Source organism: Ictidomys tridecemlineatus, chromosome X, assembly GCF_052094955.1.
Source record: "Ictidomys tridecemlineatus isolate mIctTri1 chromosome X, mIctTri1.hap1, whole genome shotgun sequence".
Taxonomy (NCBI): domain Eukaryota; kingdom Metazoa; phylum Chordata; class Mammalia; order Rodentia; family Sciuridae; genus Ictidomys; species Ictidomys tridecemlineatus.
In genome coordinates, this window is record NC_135493.1 from 67,939,252 (window position 1) to 67,961,643 (window position 22,392).

A 22,392-nucleotide genomic window follows, 5' to 3' on the forward strand; every position below is an offset into this window, starting at 1 on the left:
ATTTACCTCAAAAGCAGTTCTGCTCTTATCGGACTATGGTTTGTTTGATAAAGATCTGTGTCACCCTCCTTCTAGCCTAATTTTCTGTATTGCTAAAAAACTAAACCCCATAAACTACAACAAACTGGCATTTCCAAGACTTCTTTGAAGTCACTTTTCTCAATTTGATAGAATTCTGCCAGTCTCATACACATGCCCAATATTTGGAAGGAGTTGGTGAGGCAGAAACCATATCTCTCAAACTTCTGTTAGCAAGCACAACAATGGAAGTACTGAGGTTTTCTGTGATTGTGTTACCATAAATCTTAACTAGCTCTGCATTTTGACTGTCAGAGAATGAGATTTTATTTTCCTTTGAGAATCTGGCAGATATGATGGTCCTCTACCCAATGGTTAGGGCAGTGGCAGTATCCTGATTCCCAAGTCACAGATATGGTGAAGTGCTCCCAGAGTCTTTGATCCCTTACCTTCCTGTTTGTGGCAGTGATAGATGCTACTCTGCTGTTGTTCTGGGAGTCATTTCTGGAAGCCCAACCTAAAACTTGCCCCTCTGTCCCTTCCACCAATTTTGTAAGCACCTGATTTTCTGTATTAAGATGTTTTCTGCCAAAAAGAACTAGAGTGCATTATTTTCTGCAGCTGAAATCTGTCTTGAATTACTCTTCTACTCAAATGTCTTCAGTGGTTCTCCACTATCCCTAAGGCACATTCTATAACATGACATACACTCTCCTGCCCATAAGGAATCCTTTGGCCTCTCAGATCTTGCCAATGCCCTCTCATTCTCTATTCTTTAGCTACATAGAAGATACAGTAATTCTGACAACCCACTAGGTTATCTTACCTTGGAGCCTAGGTAACTGTTGTTCTCTTTCTCTGGCCCTTTACTTCAAACTCAGCTCAGGTGCTACCTCCTCTAGAAGGCTTTCTCTGATGCACCCCCTGCCAAATATTCTGGATGATATTCTTCTCAGACACCATATTTGTTGTATCTTTCACTGGAGGGAAGGACAGATATTATGCCTGTCTTATTCATTTCTTTCTCTCCTATGCCCAGCACATCACCTGGCATTTAGCACATGCTTCATAAACACCTGTTGAATGCAAGAATGTCTTCTTCATCTACTGTCACCACTCAAAGAATCCCATCTTCCAACTACAGAAGTCAAGACCTTATGAGACCACACAGAAAACATAAATTTTATGTTCCACGTTCCCAGAGAAGGAAAGTAATTTGCCCAAAATGATACCACTAATTGTTAACAAAGTAGGAAGTGGAACCTATGTATCATGAGTCTCAAAAGTTATTTTGAGAGATCTCACAATTTCAGTCATGGAGTTTGACCCTAGCTCTAGGTCTGTGTGGGGGTAGCTTTCTGAATTAGGTTCCCATTCAAGTCGACTCACAATTTTAAAAATGTAGGAGTTCCTCACATTTTGAATAGCTCTTTTATTGACAAGTTTCAAGGAATCAGAGAATCTCTTAGTCTAGCACAACCCCAAGTCCATCCTTCAGTCCCTTCTGCAACATCTTGTTTATCTAGTCTCAGTGCCAACATCCACAACAATATAGAAGATCCTATCAAGATAGCCATTTAATCTTTGGAACAATCTTAATTGGCAGAAATTTATTCAATTTCTTTGATCTAGAAGTTATCAGCATTTCTGCCACAGCCACAGATGAGAAACTAATCACTCCATGAAAGTGTTTGGAATGTATATACTCCCAAATTCACACTATTTCATTGTGCTAAAGGCAGTTAGTTAAACAGTAATGATAATAACAGCTTATGTGAAGTATTCTAAGCCCTTTTAATGTATTAATTCTCTCAAATTTCACAATAATCCTACAGGACATATACTATTATGTATGTTTTTATATTATACATGAGAAACCTAAGCAGAGTGAAGCTAAATGATTTGCCCAAGGTTACATGGTTAGTAAGAAGTGGAGACTATATGCAAAACTAGACAGTCTGGCTCCAGAGTCTATTCTCCTAAACACTGTGCTATATAAATGCTACTAGATGATACATGTCTCAAATTTCAAAAGCACCTGTTAAAACATCTCCTGGAATATTACTCAGCCATAAAGAAGAATGAAATTATGGCATTTGACAGTAAATGGATGAAACTAGAGACTATCATGCTAAATGAAATAAGCCAATCCCCAAAAAACAAAAGCCAAATGTTCTCTCTGATATGAGGATGCTGACTCACAATAGATTGGGTGGGGGGAGAAGGGGAGGTTTACCCAATTGGACAGTGTGGAGTAGGGGGAAGGGAGTGGGGATGGGAATGGGAAGAGCAGAGAATGAATTGGACATAACTTTCCTATATTTATATATGAATATGTGACCAATGAAACTCCACATTATGTACAACCACAAAAATGGGAATTATGCTCCATGCATATATGATATGTCAAAATACCTTCTACTGTCATGTATAATTAAAATAACAAATAAAAAAAGATGTCTCCTGTGTCAAAGGAATAAATTGTTTCAATGTCCTGATCTGGGCCTCAGTGTTGTACCTCCCAGATCAAAGATCTCTAGGTTGGAAACCTTTGCCTTCTGTCAGGGAAAAGGCAATTTCTGACTCGCCTTTGCTTCTCATGCTTCAAACAGCTCCCAAATTCCCACTTCTGCCAGGAGTACTTTCATGAAAAGTTCCAATTTTTGTCCTAATCTCTCCCACACTGCCACTCACTTATGTGTCATTCGGCCCCCACCTCAGCCACCCCATTATTCCCTGATGCTTGCCACAGGCAGTCTGCAGATATTGAATCCAGTTTGTTCATCATGTTGGTTACTTATGTGACTAGATGCTCTTGTACATTCATGCATGTCAGTTCTATTAAAGACAGTCAACTCCCTTGAGGACAAGAACTCCAATTTAGCTCAATTATTTAGCATAGAGATCTCCAATCCTCCAAAGTCAGTTCAATTCAATAAGCACTCATTCTGACAGGTAAGTGGTGCAGAGAGGCTCTCAGCGAGCTTATAGTCTAATTGAGGAGATAGTTGATGATGCACATAATTTCAGTGTCAAACAATGTGTCCCATGCATAATCAGATAATAAATAAATAAGATTGTTAATGATTATGGAATAAATCATAGAATTTCATGCTCAAAGGGGAAAATGGTCATCTTCACCCAACATCCCTACATAGGAATCCTTTCCACAATACACGTGATAAAGAAGAGGGAAGAGAAAATACTTTTGGTATACATGGAGCTAGGCCATTAAACATGTTATTTATTTAACTATTTCCAGAAGTCTGAGAAGAGGAACTGTTATCACAATTTTAAACACTAAGAAATTATAGCTCAGAGTATTTACATCATTTGCCTATAGCTATACAAGTAGGATGTAGCAGTAGCAGGATTTAGACTGAAATTCATTTTCAAATCAAACCCCTTTTCTCCACTAACTTTAATAAGTTTTGTCCAGCAGCTTCTGAAATAGTCAGTAACAGGAAATTCGCTCTGAAGCTTTCAAAGCCATTATTTAAGTTTAGCTGAAATTTGCTACCCAATGGTTTCTGTCCAATTGTTAGAGTGCTACAATCTAATACATGAAAAAAAAAACAAGAATAAAAGCCATGTCTTTGTAAGCATTAGTTCTCTGTTTTTGAAGTGTTTGAAGATATCAATAGTGGGTCCAAAGCCCAATTTCTCCTATATACCCCCACTGTGTTGGTGTGTGCACATACACATTTTCCATAAAGTAAACATGAACTTTACTTTAAGTTGTACTGTAGCATGGTTGTCAATACTTTCCCTAGGCTGATTGCTTTTCAGTCTACATCCCTCAGAACATATATCCAAGTATCCAGCTGGGAATAACAATAGGGAGTAGGGTGGGACTGTCACCTCCCTTATCAGGAACACTGGTTTTCCTGTTAATGCACTAAGAGTTACCTGTGAGCTCATATTAACTGAAAATGGATGATGCTCAAAGGTACTATTGTGCCTCTACAATGCTTTAAAAGCTCATGGCAGAGTGAAAAGAACAGTGAATAAGAAGTTAAAATGTTGAAATGTAAGCCTAGCCTTTGCTTTTTGGTAACTGTGTTAACTCTGACAAGTTTCTTAACTTCCCTAAAGCTCAAAAAGCTGTCTTGTCTACAGCTGTAACTTAAAATAAAGCATCCATTGTTTTAAGTCTTCAACAGCCTTACTGAAGGTGTGGCAGTATGGGTTTGGTCTCAGGTAGTATCCTAAACAAAGGGTGATGGGTAATTAGCTTAAGTTAAAGAATTTGGTTGCATATAATTGAGCGGTGAGGCTATAGTTTTAGGGCAAAACTCAGACATAAGATTATGAATTTAACTCTTGCCTGAAGACTTTTCTCCTAGCTATCTATAAGTTTTGCTCTTTCACCTCCTTTTATACTGTCATGTATAACTAAATAGAAAAAAAATTTTTAAAAATTAACAAAGAGTTTTTCCTGACCACCCTAACATGATATTACCACATCACTCTTTAACTTACTTCCCTCACAGCCTTATTATGCTTTAAATATTATATAATTCTTTTTTATTGGTCTACTGGCTTCCTTTCTAAAATGGAAACTCCAGGAAGGCAGAGACTTTTTTGTTTGTTGCTCCTTCTCCAGCACCTAAAATAGTGCTTAGCAATAAATAAATATATATTAAATTACTGACTAAATGAAGACCAATGCATAGCCCTGCTGACTCAATGTAGTATGTCGAGGAAGTCTATCATGAAAAATATTTTCTACTGCCGCCTCTGAATACCAGCCTTTGCCCCTCCCCAACCTCCCAGGACCATGTTTCATAAGAACCTCTCCAAAAGGGAGTCAAAGGTCTAGACTACAAGCTGAAAATCATAGGGTCTCTTCAGTTTTCAATTCCCTATTGGCAAGGACACCACTCTAAACAACCACCCAGAGGCCATACCTCAGGAAATGCTGCCTATACCGCCCTCCTGTGGCCAACAACTAAAGAAATATCTGAATAAATACCCAGGAACAGCAGTTTCCTCCTGTTCCTTTGCACAGATCTATTTCAGTCCTATTTCACATTTATTTTGGGCCTATTTCAGTTCTATTTCAAACAAGCTAGTGGGCCAGACCATCTGTCACTACTCAGAGTAGAGAGAGGACTGGTTGGAAAAGAACAGCAAGGGTCTGTCTAAAAGCCCCTTGAGAAGAAATAACAATGATTTTCTGTCAGGCTTAGGATCTTTCTGGGGCAGCCAAAACCAATCATGAATCAATTCAAGACTGATATGGGCAGTCAATTCTTTTTCAGTACCAAGACCCAGTATTTAGTTTTTCAGCCTGATCTCCAGGATAGTTCTATTCTTGGACCTCAAGACTCATTATTCAAGCAGCTACCCCATCTGACCTCCATGCCCAGGTTTTATTTATTTACAGGCTTCATTTCAACTGGAAGCCACTGGACATTCAGGACACTAAACATTTATCATCAAATTAAGCATGGGCCTTTGCTTCTAAGTGATGCTTAACAAAATTATAGATGTAAAGCATATAGGTTGATAGACATTTATACAGAATGATAGGAATAAGATAAAATTACAAAAGGAGGAAGAGGGTTAGTTGAGCTTGAGGGTTTGTAAGAAGCTGGATTGCGTCAAAGGGAGACTAAGGAAATGAATTCAAGGAATTGTATTTTCTGAAGATGTCCCAGATTTTTCAACAATGATACTCTGAGTGAAAATGTTACGATAAGGCTGGGTATCACCAAAGATTGGTAAAGAAAAGTATGCAGGACACGTAGATGGTTAGAAGCTTATGAAAATTCATGAAGGCCCACCTAAGATTATTGAAGTTCTCTGCAGACTTAAAGGAAGAGATGTCAAAGACATATTATGTAAAAACAGCCAGATGCAGACTAGTATGTATGATATATTATCTTCAGGTAAACCAAAGGGAAAATAAATATATCTGTTTCTAAATCTGCATTTAAAACCCTCTGGGAGGATACACAAAAAGCTATAGTAGAGCTGGTAAACTCTGATGAGTGGATAGAGAACATCCTCTACATACATTTTTAAGTTGAATTTTGTTTTACCATGTGGATATACCATCCATTCAAATATTAAACTTAAAAATGTTAAATAAGCTATATGGACTTAATAAGTCTGTATTTCTCTCTCTCTCTCTCTCTCTCTCTCTCTCTCTCTCTCTCTCTCTCTCTCTCTCTCTCTCTCTCTCTCCTCTATTAACTTAGCTGAGCTGAGTAAATAAAACCCTAGATTTGGAATCAGTCTAAGTCTAGATTGATAGTTGAGAACACAGGCTTGGGGCTGGAGTTGTAGCTCAATGGTAGAGCCCTTGCCTAGCATGTGTGAGGCACTAGGCCCAATTCTCAACACTGCATATCAATAAATAAATAAAAATAAAGGTCAACTAAAAAGACTAAAAAAGAACATAGGCTCTCAAGCCATACCGCTGATATCCAACCCTAGTTCTGTCCATTGCTAGTTGTGTGGCCCTGATCAAGTTATTTAATGTCCTTAAACTTCTTTTTTCTCATTAAAATGCAGAGGTTAGTAGAATGCCCTGATATTCTTTCTGTCCTTCATTCTGAGCAAACCCCAGATTCACAGTCACCTGGTTTCCTCACCTGCAAAGGAGAGATTAATGTGGTTGGTTGTGATGGGTTAATGAGGGCATACATATAAAGCACTTAGAACAATTCCTGACATACAATATTGCTCAATAAATGCTAATAAATAATATTTTTTGAGGATTTGAATATGTATGTTCCTAACTTCAGGCAAATGATATAATCTCTGAATCTGTTTCCTCATCTATAAATGACTCAAATAATGCCTGCCATGGAGATGAATGATATAATGATTTGAAAGTGCTCTATGGAATAAAAACTTCAGTTAGGATGTGAAGAAATTCCACAGTTGACAAAAGTAGGTACTATATGAAGATTCCATCTATTTGAGGTGATCTACTCCTACCTCCAGCATTCAGAGTGAGGTCATACCTCACAGGCATGTGTAGGTCTTTAAAGGTCATGAGTCATTTGTGCATTAAGTGTCAAGAAATGAGTCCCAGTTCCCACTTCCCCAAAACAGAGTGGCCAAAAGGGGCTGCACACCAGTGGGTTGTCACTCCATCGCAAGATGCCAAGTGATTATGTTAACTGTTCCTATTTCTAGGAGGTGCTGAGGCTCGGTGCTGCCCCCATTCCCCTCAGCTGCTTTTCAAAAGAGGAAAGGAAGTGGCACCAGTGCAGAAGGCTCACTCTCTCCCCTTCACACATATGCCCAGTTCACAAAGAAAAACAAGAAATAAAAAGGAAGAAAAGAAAAAAAAAATGAAAATTCAGTTAAGCAGTAACACAAATTCTCCAGATCCTAGCAACCACCCTTACAGTCTCACCATAATATGGCCTATTCAAACCCATTTCTGGTTTGAACCTCACAAAAGTACAAGGCATCTGGAAAGGGGAGTTGGGGAGGGGAGGCTCATCATTTGCATTTATAGAAGAGAAGGAAAATGAATCAGCACAGATCTCCCTGCTTCATGGGAATGGAAACAACAATGGATTAAGAGTCAGAAAACCTGATTCTCGGAAAAGCATTTTATAATCTGTATGGCTGCATATATTTGGGATTTTAGGAGACTGCCGTACCAGGGCCAGGCCTGAACCCAAGTTTGCCACCCTTCAGGTCAGAACTCTTGAATGTTTAATGTACTGATAATGGAGAAGTAAGCAGCAAATAAGAATCTAAAGAAAATTATCTCCCAAGAATAACTAACTGTATCTTACATTTAAATAGAACTTCACAGCTTCCTAAATACTGTGGCCTTTTATTCCATACCAACCTCATGCCAACCTTGTGAGGGAAGTATGAAGGAAATAGGAATCTAAATTTTTAACCACCTACATACATACTTCTTTATCCCTCTGCCCTGCTGTAGTTTTTCTCTATAGCTCTTAGAACTAACATACTACATATTTTATTCAATCACTGCCGAAGCATTTATCTTCCCTATTAGAATATAGGTTCCATAAGAAAAAGATTATTGCCTGTTTTGTTTATCATTCAGTGCCTAGAATAGTGCCTGCTATATAGCAGGTGCTCAATAAGTATTACCAAATGTATGAATAAAGGAATGTTTGCATCTAATGGGATAAAGGTTTCATTTTGCAAAAGCATAAACTAGTATTCAGGGGATTTAAGTAAGTTACCTGGGAAGCGTAATCCCCTCACCTCTCTGCCTACCTGGTTCAGCCACATCTTACCCAGACCAAAGGAAATATTTGATAAAAATACTTTTGTCCCCTCTTGGGCCAGCTCTAAGCTTGGTGGTTATGGGTGACCTAGGTTTCACCCCCTTTATCAGCTCATTCATCTCCCCACAAACATTTATAGAATTTCTTCTATGTATTCAAAAGCACTCTGCCAGGCCTCATTGCCTTTTCATACCCAAACACATGTCATATATATGTAAAAGCTCAAAGGGCTTCCTTCAGAATTTACCCTCTCTTGAATGCAGATTAGTGAGGGAGGAAGGAGAAGAAAGTGATTAAGTTTTCTTATTATGTGGCCTATAGATCCCTCTCTCTTCCACACTCTTCCTAGCAGTCTTTTTGACTAGAGAATTCTGTCAACCTGATAGAGATGTTGGGAAGATTAACTTAGATACACTCATGAAACAGAACAGTACCTGGCACAAATCTATGCTAGCTTGGTAAACGTAAGCATTATTCTCAAGACTTAGTGCATTCATAATTTTATTACTGGTGTCTCTCACTTTTGTAATGAAGGAGGACAGGCAAACATCCACTCCTGGCAAGTGGGGAGAGTAATGTCTAAGAAGCTACTATGGAGCTAACATACTTTTCTTATCCTCACTCTAGAGGTAGCTGTGTGGAAAAGATACTTCACTCCCTCCAGCCTTAGTTTCCCCAACTTTAAAGTAGGAAGAGTGTTGTAAGGATTACATTAATTCATGTATGTGAAGGTACTCTGAAAATGCAAAATGCCAAACAAATGTGAGGGGTTACTATTATTACTGTATTGAAATAATAGTTGTTACAAATTGAGTCCTTACTATGTGAATATAGTATACTAAGTGCCTTACATAAATTATATTACTTCATCCACACAATAGTATCAATAATCGGGCATTACCATTATTCTGGTTACATATTTAAGATGTGAGAGTTCATTTTATGTGTCAACTTGGCTGAGCTATGGTGTCCAGATATTTGGTCAAACATTACTCTAGAGGGGCTGGGCTTGTGGCTCAGTGGTATAGTGCTTGCCTGGCACATGTGAGTCACTGGGTTTCATTCTCAGCACCACATATAAATAAATAAATAAAACAAATGTCCACCAACAATTAAAACAAAAAAATATTTTAAAAAACTTATTTTCACTGGGCATGGTGGCACATGTCTGTAATCCCAGTGGCTCAGGAGTCTGAGGCAGGAGGATCGGGAGTTCAAAGTCAGCCTCAGCAAAAGCAAGGTGCTACACAACTCGGTGAGACCCTAAATAAAAATATTTATTTTATAAACAAACATTTATTTATTTGGGGATATGGCTCAGTGGCAGAATACCCTTAAATTCAATCTTCGGTACCTCCCCCCCCAAAAAAAAACATTCTCGGTGTTTCTGTGAAGGCAATTTTCTGGATAACATTTATATTTAAATTATATAATTTTTTCTTTCTTTGCAGTGCTAGAGATCAAACCCAGGGCCTCAGATGTGCTCTACCACTGAGCTTATACTCTCAGCCCAAGATATCCACTTAAATGGATATACTTTGAGTAAAGCAGATTATTCTTTCTAATGGATGGGTGGACCTTGTCTAATCAGTTGAAGATCTTAGTGACTCAAAGAGTGATTTTCCCTGAAGAAAAAGGAGTTCTGCCAGGAAATTGCCTTTGGACTCAGTCTATAGCTCTTTCCTGGATCTCCAGCCTGCCAGACTACCCTGCATATTTTGGACTTGCACCACCAAAACTACATGAGCCAATTCCTTAAAATAAATTGCTCTTTCACTCTATGTTCATATCTTGTTGTTTTGGTTTCTCAGGAGAAGTCTGACCAATAAGTAAGGAAACTAAAACTTTAATTAAGTTATTTGCCCAAAATTACACAGCTGGTCCAATGGCAAAACCAGAAACTCCCTGCTTCAATATTATTTTTTCCCTGGTCTACACCTCTCTCAATCAATACAGCAGTAAATTGCATTGATTCTACTTTCCAAATAGATGTCGATATATCAATATGGCTATATTTCTACCCATCCCTACTTTAACCCTCTTTAATCTCTTCTCTACAGAGCTGGAAAAAAAAGTCATTTTATCAGATCACAAAGTAAGCCTCATCATTCTACCACTAAATTTGGAATGAAAATATCATTTGACCCAGCTATGCTACTCCTCAGTATATAACCAAAGGACTTAAAAGCAGCATACTACAGCAACACAGCCACATCAAAGTTTATTGCAGCTCAATTCACAACAGCTAAACTATAAAACCCACCTAGGTGCCCTTCAATAGATAAATGGATAAAGAAAATGTCTATATACACAAAATGGAGTATTAAACAGCCATATAAGAGATGATTTATGAATTTTTGCCAGTGAATGGATGGCTCTGAAGATTATCATGCTAAGTCAAATAAGCCAATTCCAAAAAATCAAAGTTCAAAGGTTTTCTCTGATATGTGGATGCTAACCCACAACAAGAGAGGGTAGGGAGGAAAAGAACAGAAGTTCATTGGATTAGACAAAGGGAATGAAGGGAAGAGAGGGGAGATGGAAATAGGAAAGGCAGTAGAATGAATTGGACGTACTTTCCTATATTCATATATAAGTATATAACTAGTGAAACTCCACATCATGTACAACCACAAGACTGGGATCCTAATTAGAATAAGTTATGCTTTATATATGTGTAATATGTCAAAATAGACTCTACTGCCATGTATATCTAAAAAGAACAAATAAAAAATGGCCATATTATGAAAAACAATTCACAGATTCAATGCAATCTCCATAAAAATACCAATGACATTCTTCACAGAATTAGAAAAAAAAAGTCCTAAAATTCACTGGGAAGAATTAAAGACCTCAAATAGCTAAAGCAATTATAAGCCAAAAAGTCGATACTGGAGGCTTTTACAATACTTGACCTCAAATTATATTACAGAGTTATAAGACCAAAAACTGCAATGTACTGGCATAAAAAAAGACACATAGATAGATCAATGGTAAAGAATAGAAGACACAGAGACAAACTCACACATATACAGTCATCAATTCCTTGATAAAGGTGCTAAAAAACATATACCATAGAAAATGCAACCTTTTCAACAAAAGATGCTGGGAAAACTGGTTATAGTTATGTAGAAGAATGACACTAGACCCTTACCTCTCATACCACAGAAAAATCAAATCAAAATGGATCAAGACCCAGGAATCAGATCACAAACTATGCAACTCCTAGAAGAAAACATAGGGACAACTCGCTGGCATAGAGGCACAGGCAATCAGGCAATGATTTTCTCAATAGGACTCTTTAAACTCAGGATATAATACCATGGGTCAATATATGGGATGGCAGCAAACTAAAAAGCATCTGCACAGCAAAGGGCTCAATTAAGGATGTGAGGAGAGAATCTACAATCTTTGCTAACTACTCTCCTAATTGAGGATTAACTCAAAAAACAACCCCCCCAAACACAATTAATAAATGGGTAAATGAATTAAACAGATTCTTCTCAAAAGAAGAACTAGAAATGGCCAGTCAATATAAAATAAAACTGTTCAACATCATTAGCAATTAGGGAAACAAATCAAAATTACATTGACATTTTAGCTCACACAAGTCAGAAAGGGAGTCATCAAGAATACTAAAAATAGGGCTGGGTTTGTGGCTCAGTGGTAGAGTGCTTGCCCAGCATGTGTGAGGCACTGGGTTTGATTCTCAGCACCGCATATAAATGAATTTCTTAAAAAAGGGTCCATTGACAATTAAAAAGAAAATTTAAAAGAATACTAACAATAATAAATGATGGTGAGGATGAAGAGAAAGCATTGTTGGTGGGATTGTAAATTAGTACAACCACTATGGAAATCAGTACAGCATTATGTACAACTATAATGTACAATTAAAAATATGGAGCCTATAAAAAAGAAAAGAAATAGCATTTGCCATGTTCATAGCACTATCATATACACTGTTCATGAACATGTTCACTCATGTGATCCACACTATAATACCATGGACACATTACTATCCACAATTTTCAGAGGTCGTAACTTAAGCACAGAGAGATTAGATAATGTGCTTGAAGTCACATAGTTAAGACATGGTAGAGACATTCTTTGAACCCACATAGTCTGATTTCACAGCCCATGATATTGACCACTTAAACACTGCCTTTGAATTTAACAGTGCGCACCCTATCTGGGTTTATAAGGTCTATACGTGAGATAATCCCTGCATGACTCTCAGCTCTCTTATCATGCCACTCACCTCCTTTTCTCCTTATATTCCAGTCATATTGGCCTTCTCCCTATACTTCAAGCATGCCAAGTTTTTCAACCAGAAGGACTTTGCATATATTATTTCTGCTGCTTTCCCTCCATTCATAAACATGTCTCTTTATTGAATGATTGATTGATTGAAATTCCTACATAGCTGATTCAGCTTAAATATTACTACCCTGGTATGGTAGGCAGGCCTACCTTGAAAGGATATCTCCTCTTAGAGATAGTCCCTCTTAGAGACAGTCCCTCTTAGAGATAGCTGAATGCATTTCTCTTTCTCATTGTCTCATTTCCATTACTTGGCAGCTTTATCATTTGCAGAATTAGTCATGTTCTAACATATACACACACACACATACACATACACACACACACAAACAAACAAACAAAAAAATAGCATGATATGAGATTTTCAAAGCAATGGACTCCTAAGAGGAAGCTCTTCTCATCATGTCCTGGGGCCATTGGAAGCCTTTATTAGTTTTTCCTTTAACAGAGAATCCAGGAATTCTTAGGTTGAAGAATTGTTTCTTGTGAACAAAATTCCTGTTGGATCTCTTAGTACTCAAAGAAGAAGAATGCCAAGTTTGATCTAAGGTCTGAACTCAGGGCAGTGGGAAAGATCTTGACCCTGCCCACCAAATTGTGTGTCCCCTCTGTCCTGTCAAAAATAATAAATGTTCCCCTATGGGTACATAGCAGCACAATTTGCATATTCCTTTCTTGTCTATGTGTACTAATGCATGTGATTTTCTCAGTGGACTGGTAAGACAAGTGAGGCTAAGAGATAGTTTTAATATATCAATGTGATATATATTAATATATCAACATGATGCTTAGATATTTGGTTAAAAAAATGTGCTCTGGGTTTGCCTGTGAGGGTGTTGATGGCTGTGGTTAACATTTGAATCAGTAGGCCCAGTAAAAGCAGACTGAGTTGAGTTCACACAACGTGGTTGAGCCTCATTTGATTAATTGACAACCTGAATAGAACAAAAAGGCTGAGAAAAAGGGAACTCTTTCTGCCTGACTGCTTGAGCTGGGACATGGGTCTTTTCTGGCCTTCAGACAGAAAAATCAATTTTTCTTGAGTTTCAAGCCTGCAGGCTGGCAGGCTCAAGCATCCAGCTTAAATGTCAGTTCTGTTTCTCTGAGGAGCCTTTACTAATAATACAAGCTATCACCCTCATTTTATAGATAAGGATGCTGAACTTACATTTAGGTCTTATGTGAGATGATCCCTGTCTTACTCTTTAATAGTTCTCAGGACTTTTGAATTGGGCTGGACCTAAACACTTGCTCTCCTGGGTCTCCAGCTTATACACAGTGTATTTTAGGACTTCTCAGCCTCCATAATCATGTGAGCCAAACTCACATAATGTAATAGCTATTTATCTATTATCTATCTATTCACCTACCCATGTATCCATCATATCAGTTCTGTTTCTCTGAGAGGCCCTTACTAATATAAGGTATCAGTCTCATTTTGTATAGATAAGGATGCTAAAGTTCAGAGAAGTTTGGTGATTAGCTAAGGACACATAACTACAGCTGCTGGTGAAGGCAGGACTCAAACCCAGATTAATGTAACTTGTAATCATGTTTTTCCCGTGAGATTTTCACAATAAACACTAGTGTCAGAGTATTTGAATTCCTTATTGTTATATCTGTATAATTTGCCTCCAGTTATCAAATGGAATCCTTCCCCTCTATGTCACCAAAGAAATTCTTTGCCTATTTCATTATCATTGTCTTTCCTACCAGATAAAGCTTCTGAGTGTTGCATTCAAAACCCATCATGATCTGTTTCCAGCCATAACAGAGTACCTATGAGCCATTTGTAGGGAATATTATTTATTTTGTAGTTTTATTCTTGGTTTTATGATATATCCTCTACTTGGAACTTCTCATGTCTCATCTATATGCCTACTCCCCTCTAGAAGCTTAAAAGTACAGTTTAAATACCATTTTCTCTTTTTAATCCCACTAAATCCTCTGACACCTCCCCCAACATTATCTTGCTCTCCTGTCTTCTGAACACATACAGCCCAGTTGAACTGTGTTTCTTCCCTTCTCAGTCAAAAGCCCCTTAAAGGCATAAATTATATCTTGCTTTGACTCACCCACACTTCAGTCTGGTACAGTGTCTTAGAAATCATAGCTACTTAATAAATATCCATTTCTTAAAATATCCTGTTAAAATTCATTGCAGCATTATTTATCATGGCTAATGACTGGAAACAACCTAATTGGCCATAAATATGGAACACATTAAAATCTTATGTAGTTATACAAAAGAAGGCAATCTCTGCATGTACTTATGTAGAATGATCTCTGAGACATATTGTTAATTGGAAGGAAAATGTAAAGTATAGAATTCTTAGAATATGTTGCTATGTGTGTGTGAGGTAAAGAAAATATGTGCTGGTGGTGGTGGTGTGTGTGTGTGTGTGTGTGTGTGTGTGTGTGTGTGTGTGTGTGACTGTGTGTGTTTGTAGGTATATATTTCTAAAGGCGAAGAATATCTCTTCAAGAACACCTAAGAGGGCTGGGGCTGGGGCTCAGTGGTAGAGCACTTGCCTTGCACACGTAAGGCACTGGGTTCAATCCTCAGCATCATATAAAAAAAGAATAAATAAAATAAAGGTATTGTGTCCATCTACAACTAAAAAAACAATAAAAAAGAACACCTAAGAAAGTGGTGACAGTGGCTGCCTCTGGGGAAAAGGACAGAATAATAGAACCAAGGAAAAGAGTGAGATTTACTACTCAACACATTACTTTCCCTACTGTTTGAGTTTTGTACCATGAGCACATGTTAACCTATTCATGATAATATAATTTCTGTTATGTATCTATTACATGAGAAAGCAAATATGTTGAGTTATTAAGAATTGACATAAAATTTTCTCAGATTAGCATGAAAGGACCCTGAGGAATGTAAAATGATTAATCAGTGATCCTACACAGATGAAGCTGTTTCTGAGCTAACTGGGATGAGCTCTGACTCTCAAGGAAATGTAAATATAATAACAGCAAATATTTATATAGCTTTTAATCTGTACCATTTAATCTTTACAACTACATTGTGAAATACGTATGCACTGCTGTATTATGCATTGTAAAGATAAAGACACAAAGGAGTGAATTGTGATGCCTAAGATTACACAAACAATAATGGCTAGAGAAAGTATTTGATGGTTACAGGGAAACTGGGTTTGGGTCTGTGGGTTTTTTGTTTGTTTGTTTGTTTGTTTTTGGTAATGGGGATTGAACTCAGGGGCTCAGGGGCACTCAACCACTGAGCAACATCCCCAGCCCAATTTTGAATTTTTTGTTTTTTTAGAAACAGGGTCTCACTGAGTTGCTTAGCACCTTGCTTTTGCTGAGGCTGGCTTTGAAGTTCTGATCCTCCTGCCTCAGCCTCCTAAGCTGCTGGGATTACAGGCATGCACCACCATGCCTGGATGGATCTGTGTTCTTAACCACTAAACTATGTCAATCTTACCATGACAGAGGGATAAAATCTAGGTGACTGTTCTTGCTACATCACCAGCACTCAGCAATTTATAAGTGATCAATAAATACACTGAATGAATAAATGAAGGGATGGATGAATGGATGGATGTGTATATAGGTAAAGTATCAGGGGAGATGAGGGAGTGGCTAATGGAATGGGTAGGTGGGTGGGTTGCAGAAAGAGTAAGACTTTTGCAATCAAGTAGATCTGGATTTGAACTCTGCTGAGGTACTTACTTTATCCCTGAGCAAAATGCTTAAGCTATCTATCCTTGTTACTAAGTTGTACTAGAATATAAACTCTGGGAAGTTATGGATATTTTTCAATTCTGCTCCCTCTGTGTCTCTAAAGTCTAGAAGAATATCTGATACATAGTAAATGCTTAGTGAATATTTGTTACATGAATTTATAAGCTGACAAATGAACAAAGGTAGACATTAAGAACTATTTTAGAGTGGTTATTGTGAGGATTAATTGAGACAACATTTAGTATAGGTGGTGAACTTCCCTTCCCTTGGCCATGCTAAATTTACTTCATAGAATAGAACACATTCAACTGGAAATTTGGATCTTTGGAGTCTTGGATCAAGCACTCTCCCTCTCTGAACCTTACTGTTTGCAATCTATAAAATGATTAATTTTGTGGGATGGGTAGGGAGATTGTGAGATGGGCAAAATTCCTTCTTCAAAATATTAAGCAACAACTCACATATAAAGCAAATACCCAGTTGCTCAGGGCAAGTCAGAGGTGACTGATCAGATTCTTGTCCTACCCCTTCCTCCATCTTCCTAAGGCATTGCCATAGTAATCTTATGGCTCCAAGGCAGGAATTTACACACTTTTTTTTTTTTGTAAAGGGCCAACTAGTAAATATCTTAGTCACTATGTGCAATATGATCTCTGCAACAACTAAACTCTGCTGAAACCTGGAATTTGAATTTCATATAATTTTATATGCTTATATCCCAAAATGTTATTCTCCCCACCCCCGACCATTTAAAAATGTAAAAATCATTCTTAGCTTATGGGCTTAATTTGGTCATCAGGTTGTAGTTTAGTGATTCGTGATTTAAGGAGTTAGGCAAGATTATCCCCAAGGTGATCCAAGTTGGACATGACAGCTAAGTCAACCCAGAAACAACATGAGCACTACAGAAAGTAAATCTTGAAACTAAAGTGCTTCTCTGGAAGTTCTGGAAAAGAAAAAAAAATAAAATGGTTTGAATCTGCTCTAGGTTAGCAGAGCTCTAAAAGCTAAAAGTTCTGTTCCTATCTCTTACTTTCCCAGACTGAATAGCGCTTTTTTGGGGAAATCCTGGGGATCAAACATAGGGTCTCAAACTTTCAAGGAAAGCACTCTACCACTGAGCTACATCTGCTGCCCTTTTAATTTATTTATTTATTTTTATTTTGAGACAGACTGGCTTTGAACTTGAGATCCTCCTGCTTTAGCCTCCCAGGTAGCTGAGATTATAGGCGTGTACCATAGTTCCTGGGTCTGAACAGAATTTCTAAATGCTTATCATCATCTACTCTCAGAACTACAGCTATTTCAAAGCCACCCAATACCCTCTGATTTTGATATCAAGATATCAATTCCCTATTTCATATCTACAATGCAAGAGTGTCTAATTGTCTCAGATTCATCAGGGCTCAGACTGTACACATCATCTCCTTTCTCTACCCGCTCCCCAAACACTGCTCACTAACATTTTTTTTTTTTTTTGCATTCCTTCTCTCAATGAAGGGTATCACCATCCACTCGCTCTTACAAGAAGACTCTCACTGGAAACAGGAGGTCTAGGGTATGTCAAGTTCTGATTGATACTTCACTAGACTGATGGTAACATCTTTACCATTAGCAACATCTATCAAACTGACTCATAATCTAAAGCTCTTGATTCTGTGTTTCCATACTGGCAGGCATACAGGTAGAATAAGTATGACAATGACTGCAGGTTGTCTTTCAACAGCCTATTCTTCCCCCTTTCTTTGTATCAGAAACATCACCCACATTTTTTAGGTGTATACATTGCCACTCAGTTTAATTACATCATTGCCTAGCTTCTCTTGCAGTAGGGAGTGGCCATGACTCAGACTTTCAATGAGATACAAGTAGAATTATTAAATAGGACACCTGAGCAGACTTCTTAAAACATTAGGGGTCTAGTCCTTTACCTCCTCTTTTTACCTTCCAAATTATGGATGTTAATAAGTTTTCTTGGGCTTTACTATTCATCACAGAGCATGAAGAATGGAAGCCAAATGCTATGGATGATAGACTAGGGAAGTCCCCAAAAGACTTCCTGAAGCTGACCTACTAGGCCCAGGAAGTATACCTCCAAAAGTACTAATAACATACTTAATCTTCTTCTCAGAATCTCCTAAAGTAAGAAACTAAATTCACTGGTAACTTATGTAGAAGCAACCCTCAGTTTGCCTCACCAGTGGCCAGGAGCAGATCATTCAATCATAAACTTTTATATGAAATGTCCTTGCACCCATATAGCTACACTTTGCTATTTCTAGCCCCACTTTAAACCATTTGAGAATCCAAGTAGGTGATCAGAAAGGAGAAAGACACAGACTATCTATAAAAAATGCTGGGTACAGTTATTTCATTATATGGATTATCATGATTATAACTGTGTTTCAAGCTATCATCACCTGTAACCTGAACTACTGTACCAGTCTTCTCAGAACTCTTGTCCTGTGCCACCACAATCTAATCTTCTGTTAAAATTTGAGTTATGTCATGCTTCTTATCTGTTCTAAACCTTCTAATGGCTCCCCATCTCAGTTATACTAATTGCCCTATACAATTGGCCTGTTTTCTCCCTGATTTCCTCTATCATTTCCACTTACTAATTCTTTATCCCCAGGACATTGTTCCTTAAACAAATCAGTTGTATTATTTCTGGGTGTTCCTTATGCCTAGAACACTTTTCTAAATACACATATAAAGCTTATTTCTTCATTTTCTTCACATCTCTGCTTCCATGTCCTTTAACCTGAAAACTTTTGACTGGTCTAATATATCATTCTACTCCCTAGTTCTGTTATCTTAACCAGTTTGTTTCCTTAGTGCTTAATACATCTTGACATATTGTATATCCATTTGTGTGACTGTTGAGTAACCCACTCCCTAGAATATAAGCTCCTTGAAAGTGAGGAATTTGATTTTGTTCACTGTTATCTCCTTTGCACTTGGATCAGTGCCAGTCCATAATGAATACTCTGTATATTTTTAAAATAAATAAATGATCTCAATAGCACCTATAAAGTACTCTATGCCCATCTCATGGTGACAATACTGAAGTTTGAAAGAGTTTTGACACTTGGCAAGAATTTCAGAGCTAAAAGTATAAAAATCAGGCCCACAACCTTAGAACTGTGAAAAGAATTCTTTCTACTCTAGGAATATTTAGAAGTAAAAGCTAGCATTGCAGGCAGAAACTATGAATACATATACTGAATAATTTATTATCCTATGTGAACTCACAGTTTAGTGCCCTCTATCTAAGGAAACAGATTTTTATTCTGTAAAATACAGAATGATGTTTTATGTTCAAGGACCATGAGTTACATGTAATACTTGAAATAAGTTGCAATAGATGTTCTAAACAGAAATCTCACTGTTATAAAAAGCTCAATCTGTTTTTCAGGCACCTTGCAAATGTAAAAACAAGGAGCAAAGACCTTTTGACAAGCCACATTATAAAATGGTGGCTAGATATACAGTTCTTATTTTTTCATAAGCTACTACTTAACTTTTATCCATCATTTACTCCTAGGAATCTTAGAAACTCAGGCCTGAATGGTATTTTGGTGATCATTAATAGCCCTATTTAAAGGTGAGAAATCTGAGGCCCAAAGCATTCTTATCAAAGAGTTAATAGCAGGGCCAAGACTAGAGGTTTCCTGCCTCCCAGGCAAAAATATAGTTTATTATTCTTATCCCTTGAATTCTGGAAAGTAGCTAAATAAATACTGTCATCATATAATATTCACTGCCTCAGTACCCTAAAAATAATATACTGAGATTTTCCCCATCTCAATCTTCAATTACTTGGTGTTCATAATATGTCTACCACTCTCTTCTCTCATACAAATGGCATAACTTCAATTTTTTTCCCATAAATTTAGTATGTTTTCAGTGGGTGGCTCTGGGCCTCTATACTACAATATATTTGGAAGAGGAGGAAAGTCTCATTCAGACACCACTATCAGAAATGCCAGGACTGGCATAGGGGTTTTCACACAAATTTTATGTCATTTTTTTATACTGAAGAAGGTCCTCTCCAAAGATCATGACTCTTTGTCCCTTTCTGCCTCTCTCAGCACCATTTGAACAGATGATTCTGTGAAATAGTAGAGAAGGACAGTGAGGAAGAGTCAGGAGACTAAGGTGCTAGACTTGGATATACCTCCAAGAGTTTGTGGCCTTCAGCAAATCTCTCCCATTCTCTGATTTTGTTTTCCTGGTTGGTCTGCACGGACTCTAAGATCTTAACCAGCTCTAACCTTTTCTGGTTCTAGAAACATTTGATTAGCTTTAATTGGGACCCTGGGAAGCAAGGGAGGTCTGAGAAGAAAGGTCTCTTGAAGCCCTGGCATTTAGGCACATAAAATAGATGCCTTTAAGAACTACTGATATAGAGAGCCAGAGAATACCCTGAGGAAGGGAAGAGGACAACTCTCCTGAATACAGTCCTAGTCTACACACAAGATTCCCCTCTCTTCCAGAATGAGAACAAAAAGGATTTAAATATCAATTTTTGCTCAATTGCTTCAGGCTACTTTGTTTCAGCTCTGGGTTGTGAATGGCAGTGCAGAAGTATGGGCTGGAATTACCATCAGTGCTTGCTGACCCACCCCAACTGCCCTCCAAGACCCTCTTGTCCATGTCTCCTGGCTGAGGACAAAATCACTGTGGCCTCCCACTCCCCAGAGCACCTGACCATAATTAAGCTACCCCCCCGCTGAGTCAGAGAAGCATCAAGATGCAGGCACCACTTCCTATCTGCAAAGGGAAGTCATTCCAAGGTCTCCAGGTAGACAAGGGAGCACCAAGGCATAAAACGAACTGTTGGAGAATGATACTAAATACACACACTCTTTGTGGAGTGGGGGGGACTCTGCTAGTTAAAGGTAGTGCAGACCCATTTCCAGAATGGGGGTTCTGCAGCTGTCTCTCCTTGACAAAGCCCTAAGTGTGAACAGGGTGACCCCAGCCCAGGCAAGGGAGGGTTGCAGGGCTCCCTCAGAGTCGGTCTCTGGCCCTCATGCCTGAGGCTGACCAGGGGCCAGGGGTACATGCAGATTCATTGGGAGGACATGCAGCTCTCCCATAAGGACCCCTCCACAATCCCAGGCTTGCGACAGCTCCCCCCAGCCCCGTTCCAGGTTGCCAGCCTCCTCTTGAGTGTCACTGCTCTAAGATCCCCTATGCTAGCCCTCTGGCCTCTCTAGCCTCCCAGGTGACCTCTGGAATGCTCCTGGATGCTTCATCTAACCCCCACCCCAAACAGAGAGGGCGGCAGAAATGCGGAGGGGGATGGGAGGGGGCTTTCCTGGGCAGGCGGGCGAAGAGGGGCTCCTAAAATGGCCACAGCAAGCTCACTGGTGTCTCAAGGACAGCGGCGAGGGCGGTGGGCACAGGCGAAAGGGCTCCTTCACGGAGGCTGGTTGGAGGGACTGGAGGTGGGGCTGGGGGACTAAGACTTAAGCAGGGGAAGCCAGGACGGCTACGTGCACTCACCATTCCCGATCCGCCCCTAATCCACTGCATGGTGCCCGCGAAGTCCTGCTTCTCTGAGGCCCGGTGGCTGGCGCGGGTTGTCGCGGGCTGGATAAGAGGGCTGGGCTGGAGCGAGCGAGAGCCCCAGCGCCCCCTCCGCCTCCCCTCCTCCACAGCTTTACAGCCCAATCCCCTCCGCCTGGGACCTCGCCTTCAGTCAGGTTGTTTCATGCCAGGCAGCAGGCTCTGCCTCTCAGCCCCGCTGCTCCCCAGGGGCTTGGCAGTAAGAAGCACGCCAAGGGGATCCCAATAGGCTGCCTTTGTCCCCACAAAAGGCCTTAGAATGGGGGGGATAGGGTACAGGCGAGATTGGGGGTGAATAACCTCCGCCAGGGAGAAGGCAGCTGCCACCTCTGCCTGCCTCCCGTTGCGCTGGAGTTAGATGCTGTTTTTTTGGGGCTTCCCAATAGTGTTGAGTCAGCGGAAAGTCCTCTTGAAAGTTGCAAAAGGTGTTGAGCCAATCTCCTAATAAGATCCGGCCCCAAAGAAGCCATGCCAGTACTCTCATGCCTCCCTCCCCCAAGCTTTCCCTCTGCATACTCCC

The 22,392-nt window shown here is 39.1% G+C and overlaps 1 protein-coding gene across 1 annotated transcript in view; it reads right to left on the reverse strand.

The window, feature by feature from the left end:
- Arhgef9 (Cdc42 guanine nucleotide exchange factor 9) overlaps positions 1-21,957 on the reverse strand; it is a 142,678-nt gene extending 120,721 nt beyond the window's left edge. Inside the window, exon 1 of the mRNA XM_013362823.4 lies at positions 21,810-21,957. Coding sequence (XP_013218277.1) covers positions 21,810-21,839 — 30 coding nt within the window. The 5' untranslated portion in view covers positions 21,840-21,957. The remainder of the gene's footprint in view (positions 1-21,809) is intronic.
- Between the last annotated feature and the right edge of the window lie 435 nt (positions 21,958-22,392).